The sequence below is a fragment of the Lycium ferocissimum genome, unplaced genomic scaffold, assembly GCF_029784015.1.
Source record: "Lycium ferocissimum isolate CSIRO_LF1 unplaced genomic scaffold, AGI_CSIRO_Lferr_CH_V1 ctg8223, whole genome shotgun sequence".
NCBI classification, from domain to species: domain Eukaryota; kingdom Viridiplantae; phylum Streptophyta; class Magnoliopsida; order Solanales; family Solanaceae; genus Lycium; species Lycium ferocissimum.
The window spans coordinates 23,896-31,425 of record NW_026727153.1 but is presented as its reverse complement, the minus strand read 5'-3'; the positions used below and the strand labels follow the sequence as shown (position 1 = coordinate 31,425).

The following is a 7,530-nucleotide window of genomic DNA, read 5'->3' as shown; positions in this document are numbered from 1 at the left end:
AGGTGCTTTATATTAAACTATATATCCTCATCAAACATATAATAATCCCATATATTAAACTAATAAAAAACATATATTCAACAAAAAAAACATATATATATATACACAAAGAGACAGAGGCAAAGCTTTATGAAACAAAAATCGAAAAAAATTGGAAGAACGGGGAACATGGACATCCAACATTTGCAATTTTTTATGAATTTGGGTGAAGCGGAGCTCTTAAACGTGTGGGGGAGGACGAGCAGTCCTTGCCATTCTTTTTTTTTTGAAAATAGCTTGATGAAATTTGTTCTCTTTTTTTTGTTCTCTTCTTTTTTTGGCTTGTTTTCATGTACTGATGCAAAAAAATTGAAATTGGATATTTTGTTTAGGTGTTGGCATTGGTTGTGGATTTGGGGTAGGATGGGGTTTTGGAGGTTTGCTTTTTTTTTTTTTTTGAACTTTCCATTTTTGGGTTATGGAGGAAATGAGGAGGAGGAGAGAAGAATGGGATGGGTAGGGGGTTGGAAAGGGAAGAAAGGGACGGGTGGGGGAAGGGGTGGGGAAATGAAGAAGAAAGGGACGGGTGGGGGGAAGGGGTGGGGATAAAAATATATAAATTTGGTATTAAAAAAAAAAAGAAAAATGAATTAATTTTAATTAAACGCGCCTATTTTTTAGTTATTTTTACATTTATATACATACGGCTCTCGGAAGAAATAATATCACTTTTTCATATATTAGGTGTGTAATGGTGTAGGGATAGTTTAAGTGTGAAAATGACTTTTCAGGTATAGTTCAGGGGGGTTTTGATGTATTTTGCGCTTAGGGGTCGTTTAAAAATACATACATACATACATATTACTATTGGAATGTGAGGACTTTTGTAGTCCTTACAATAATTTCTCAAATTTTTAAAAACTTTTTCATTAATTACTTTTATGTCCTAATTTTATTTATTTAAGTCAATTTTTTTATTTTTATTTTTTTAAAGTCTACTTTTCAAAAATTTATCGAGCTTGGGACTTTTGTAGTCCTTACAATAATTTTCAATTTTTTTAAAACTTTTTAATTAATTACTTTTAGGTCCTAATCTTATTTATTTATGTCAATTTTTTTGTTTTTGTTTTTAAGTCTACTTTTCAAAAGCTATCGAACCTCCTACCTCATTTTCACGTTCTTTGATTTTACGATTGGTGCTGCGATATCCGCATTTGAAATAATCAGGATAATTACCTCGCGCCTATTCGGGGGAGGCGCTTAATTTTTTTTCATATCCATGTTCGAACCCCTAATCCCTAATTAAGAGAGGAGCAACTCACCTATTTCAAAGTTAAATTATGTATTTGTCTTAAAAGTTCATTAACTATGTATAGATTATTTATTTAGAACTAAATAACTTCAACCTCACAATAATTTCCCAAATTTTTCAAAACTTTTTCATTAATTACTTTTATGTCCTAATTTTATTTATTTAAGTCAATTTTTTTGTTTTTTGTTTTTAAAGTCTACTTTTCAAAAGCTATCGAGCCTGGGACTTTTGTAGTCCTTACAATAATTTTCAAATTTTTTTAAACTTTTTAATTAATTACTTTTAGGTCTAATCTTATTTATTTATGTCAATTTTTTTGTTTTTGTTTTTTAAAGTCTACTTTTCAAAAGCTATCGAACCTCCTACCTCATTTTTCACGTTCTTTGATTTTACGATTGGTGCTCGGCATCCGCATTTGAGCCCATTAATCCGAATAGTTATTTTGCATCGCGCCTATTCGGGGCGCTTCCTCCAAAGATTTTTTTTCCATATCCATGTTCGAACCCCTAATCCCTAATTAAAAGAGAGCGACTCCATCCGCCATTAAATTATGTATTTGTCTTAAAAGTTCATTAACTATGTATAGATTATTTATTTAGAACTAAATAACTTCGAAAATTAGGATACATAAGTTATAATGTCAAATTAAGTTCCAAATTTGATTTGAATTAAATAATTTCATCAAAATGGAAGAAAAATATTAAAAGGAGTGGAATGAAAATTTTGCTTTTATATAACTACCCACTTGTGGGACTGACAATGGGTATATGGTTGTTGTTGTTGTTGTTGTACATCTAACTAACACAAATTATATTTCTTTAGTTAAAATATACTCATATCTTGAGTTTGGGCGGGGGCCAGACGGCCTCATACTAGTGTGTATATATATATATATATATATATATATATATATGGGCCAAAGTTAACCTTATGGGCAACCTCTTCGATTAAAGACTATCTTGTGTATATACGCATATATGTATTGTATATACACGTATTTTTTGGGAAATTTTAAAGACTACAATTATAAAATAAAATACTTTCATTTACCTTAAATTGTTTAAGTTAAAACTAAGCTAAATTCCATAAAAATAATTAAACTCTAATTTAGACGCTTAACTTAGTAAACTAAAATGCACTTATCATTTTTATTTAATTGATTCAAATCCTTTGACTCTTGATGGAGTAGAATATCTAATGACTAGTTACAATTGCTTAAAATAAATGACTCGTAATTTTTGCTCTTTTGAGAAAATAAATAAACCTTCTTGAATTTCTTAAAAATATACGAAAATTGTGAAAATGATATTACAGCTTTTGTTAGTGTTTCACCAAATGCCATGGCAAAATATTCTTGGACAATTTTGCAAAATTACATTTACTAATTTATGAAATGCATATTCTACTCCGTCTGCAGTTCGGGCAATCCGAATAATTAAACAAAAGTTATCGGAGGTCAAAAATTAGGTGACAACACTCAAGAGATTAAAAACCACGACCTACCTCATAGGATTTCCAACTTTAATACACTGAGCAACTTCAGATTACAACTCTTGCAAACCGAGGAATTAACACACTTAATATCAACCCTTACAATACCCCTATTGTAAGCAACTCTTGACTAACTCTTAGTCAAAGACACTCTAATATACCTAGACTAACTCTAGTCTGGTGTACCACTCAAAAGCTTGTGAAGATAAACTTCACATATGCAACCTTTTGAGAATTCAAAAATACTACAAACAATACCTTCTAAAAGAGAAGAGTAGGTTCACAGCTTTAAAGATCAAACAAACAAAGACTCACAACAACCTAAAGAACATAGACATAATCTGGTGTCTGGATCAGGTCCTTCGCCTTGTAAGTGGCTTTGTTCTTGAGAACACTTGAGAACTTGTGGAGGCAAGGTTTGCACAAGATAGTTTAGGTTTTCAAGTGATACCTAATATGTTGGAACATGTTGTATATATATATTAGGGAGCGTCGTGATAAAGACGTCATCCCATGTTTGACTTAAAGCATAGATGCGCGGCCACTGCGTACAGATCGTAAGCGTGCACTTTTTATAGCTATTCCTACGACGTTACGATGTACGGAAAACAGATCGTAAACTGGTCCTCTCTCATTTATCCACAACAATCATCAAAACGTAGAATGCATTTGGTCCTATCACAAACCGTATCCTTACCTTTTACCATTGGAGCAATGTAGAAGTAGGCTATCGTGGTACTACTCTATCCTGGTCCTATCTTGCTTAAATGCCGTTGTGGATCTTAATATTTGACTGACCTCTTCAATATGCACATGATATTGCTGATTTCGAACCAAAAGAACAATTACCATGTTCCAAATTTGGGTGTCTGCTAAGAAAGTGAAATGCTGCTAGCTTTGGCTGTCAATTTAACATGGCCGGGAAATCTTGGATATAATAGAGTGGACTTCTATATGGCGTGAAAGCGACTATAATCAGAATGTTGAACTTGGTCTACGCTAATAAAAAGAGCACATAGACTTTGAATAAAAAAGCAATTGTGAAAGCATCTACTTGTAACAATAAAATGTGTTAGATTTTCTTCTATGAAGAGTAAAATCTGTTGTTAGATTTTCTTCTATGAAGAGTAAAATCTGGCTAATCTTTGTTGGGTAATTGACTTGTAGTGAAGTTTGTTTGTCTTCATCTCATTCTCGATGTTCTCTTTCCAAGCCATGCTAATCTCACTTCACAGAATTGGTAACTTTAAGTTCATGTCCCCTGCCAAGGTCACCTGACATTTCCAATGCGGGGAGTGATGAATTCAAAGATCTGGAAGATGGAAAGATCAAAAGGTTTATTATTCAATGTTGGGTAGAGACGTACAGTAGTAGATAACATCTTCTTTTTTTGTGCGGATTGCCCTTCAAAAGCACTGGTCTTTAATTTTTGCCCCTTAAATTGGTGGTCTTTAATTTTTGCGTCTTACCATAACCCCTAGTTTGATTTGAACCTGAAAATTTCAATTAAAAAAAAAAAAAAAAAAGAAATTTACAAGGCAAAGATTTGGATTAGCAAATTTCTCCGCAGTAGTTTTGCTACCTTAAAGTAGAGTTTGAATTCAAAACTTCTGTTCCAGAGCCTGGCTTTTCAATAAATTCGCAATTTTTTTTTTTTTTTTTTTTTTTTTTTTTTTTTCGAACATGAATTTATCAACGCCAAACCTTAGATGAAAGGAAAGAATTAAAGACCACCAATTTGAGGGGCAAGAATTAAAGACCAGTGCCTTTGAAGGGTAATCGTGCAAATGAACCAGATAACATTGATCAGCTTATCTTTTTATCCATCTTAGATATTGATGTAATAGAATCTTAGCAGAAAAATCAAAAGAATGAGCCGCACCAAATTATAATCACGCTAGAATGACTACTCGTTAATAATCGTTCTAGAACAATTCTTCCTCGAACTGCTCCTAGCCAGGGGCGGAGCCAGGTAGAGGTAAGGGGTTCAATCGAAATCCCCTTCGGCGGAAAGTTACACTGTATATAATGTTGAAATTACTTTTTACGTATATATAGTAGATGTTGAATACTCTTGACTTCCTCGTGTTTTGAACCTCCTTAGTAAAAATCCTGGCTCTGCGACTGCTCCTTGCGATGCAGGCATGAAAACAAACCATGACAAGCTGGATTGGCTAACATAGCGACACTTCAAAGGCTCAAGAATCCAGTCCTTTCTATTGGCGTTCTGTTTCAGGTATCGAGCGGTGATATCATTGGTTCTATTTTTCCAACCGAGTTTTCTCGAGTAAATGTTCGGAAATCGGAATATGAAACTCTGCTTCCTTGCTATCTGTGATTACTATCATTTAGTTCATTCATGAGTACAAATTGCAAGACAAGGGAGGTGTAATTTACATTTGATCTCCTGTGCTATTTAATTTTTGTACACATGATAGAAATTATACAAGGAAGACGGATGTATCGGTTGGATAAGACGATCTGATTTAGTTATTTTGATTTTAATATTGGCATTTGTATTTACTATTATCACTATAATTGAAAAATTGACACAAAAAACAAAAAAATACCTAGCAAGTTGGGCCCGTGCATTTATTCGTCTAGTAAATGCTATGCATTTCTTGTTGTTTTAATCCATGTATCTTTGTATGGTAATTAGTTTAGATACTTAATCTAATGTATATCCATACAGAGTAAACACTTGTCGAAACTAAAATGCAATAATGTAGACGTATATGCCAAGCAATGACTACTTCAAAACTAGAAACTAAAACAAATTCTCGATTACTCAATAAATGTTAATGGGATAATATTCTCAACAAAACTGCTAACATGGATTAACCGAAAACGATCGGGGAATACCAAAGAAGTTGAGGCGCTATTAAGGCTCCCTGTTGCTAAAACTATGTTTTCATATGTTTTCTCATCAACGTTTTCTGCTGCAAGCAAGGCAACCTTCGTGTTCTCCAAATCGGGATTAGTGTTATATTCCACGAAAACCTTATTGACCTCATCATATACCAAATTACATTTTTCAGCGAAGCCACAATTGATAGCCAGCTTTCCCCATAGTGCACTTTGCATTTTATTCAAATGACACTCTTGTGGGAATGGAAGAGTTCCAAACATCTCCTCTGTGAAGTCGAAGTAGGTAATAGGCTTGTGCAACTCATTCCAATAAAGTACCCCATTGAGGAAGGTACAAGTGTGAAAATAAGATGTAAAGGGGTACTGCTTTTCACAGACTAATCTTCTCCAAGAATGGGTTCCTAGAGTTAGAATCTTGATCCTTGTTCCTTTCTTGCACCTAACAACATGAAGCAATTTGTATCTTTCCGTGGCTGGATCAAATCCCAGAAAAAACGAAGGAGTCCATCCTTCCGGAAGCCTCAGAGAAAATGGTAAAGCTTTTATCTCCCCTGTGGTGATATTGTACAAGTAACTTTGAGTATCTTTATGGCTATAGAGACAAACAAGGCCATTGCAATGATTTGAGCAAATAGTGATCTCCGTTGAGATGAAGTAATGACAGGGACGTGCGAGTTGTAAAGATAATCCTTCAATTTGTGTTGGGAGATTGGAAGTGCTTTCTATCGCACGATAGCATGTTTGTATTTCAAATAAGAGGCGGCTGGCCGGGGGACGGGCTTGAGAACGAACATTGTGCAACTTGATAAAGTTGAGATTATGTCGTATCAAACTGTTCCAAGCTTTAGAAACACACCTAAATCTCATGAGAGACTTAGCTGGAAGCCATGTTAGTATCTCGAATTCCATGTCATCTGCAAAACCATGCTTCTCCTCCGTCTTTCGACATGTTTTTTTATTACTTTCCATGGCGCCCCTAGGCTTTTTTGTGATAGTAATTGTGGATTCACTGAAATATGTTCGTGCTATATGAGAAGCCTCAGGCTAGGCCTCTCTTTAGTCTCTAGCCGCAGAAAGAGAAAACAAGAGGAAACTAACCCTAGTATTTGGTTATAATAACTTGGTAAGCCTAAGTTGAGTTGGATTCCTACTAGGATTTTAGCAGCAAGTTTTCAATATATATATATATATATATATATACTGAGAAGCCTCATGGCCTCTCTTTAGTCTCTGGCAGAGAAAGAGAAAACAAGTTATTATATATATATATTGAAAACTTGCTGCTAAAATCCTAGTAGGAATCCAACTCAACTTGGGCTTACCAAGTTATTATAACCAAATACTAGGGTTAATTTCAAGTTATTATATATATATATTGAAAACTTGCTGCTAAAATCCTAGTAGGAATCCAACTCAACTTGGGCTTACCAAGTTATTATAACCAAATACTAGGGTTAATTTCCTCTTGTTTTCTCTTTCACGCTAGAGACTAAAGAGAAAGCCTAGCTCGAGGCTTCTATATATATATATATATATATATATATATACGGAGTAATTATTACATTTAAACCGTATAGTCTACAGGTCGTCCAAGGTACGTTAGTAATTGTAATTGAGTCCTTTGGTCGACCAGTATCGTAGGGGAAATACGTGTATCAAAAATAATTTTTTTTATGGAATGTTGGTATCAATATGAATATCTGCAGGAAGCTTATCAGATGATACCAAGTTGGGGTGTACAAGGAAATCGCACAAAATTGATAATTCGAGTCAAACAGAAAAAATATCCAACTAGTGGTTTGGTTTGACTTGGTTTAGTTTTAGAAAGAAAAACCCGAACACTATTGGTTTGATTTGGTTTTAACTAAAAAAAAAGTCAA

At 33.9% G+C, this 7,530-nt stretch overlaps 1 protein-coding gene across 1 annotated transcript; it reads right to left on the bottom strand.

Moving 5' to 3' along the window:
- Positions 1–5,543: 5,543 nt before the first annotated feature.
- On the bottom strand, positions 5,544–6,817 carry LOC132045850 (F-box protein At2g23160-like). Its single transcript, XM_059436420.1, has one exon. The coding sequence runs from the start codon at positions 6,617–6,619 to the stop codon at positions 5,567–5,569; it is 1,053 nt and encodes a 350-aa protein (XP_059292403.1). The 5' UTR covers positions 6,620–6,817; the 3' UTR covers positions 5,544–5,566.
- Between the last annotated feature and the right edge of the window lie 713 nt (positions 6,818–7,530).

Coding starts and splice junctions, on each gene's coding strand:
- LOC132045850 (XM_059436420.1), bottom strand. CDS start 6,619: ATGGAAAGTAATAAAAAAACATGTCGAAAGACGGAGGAGAAGCATGGT.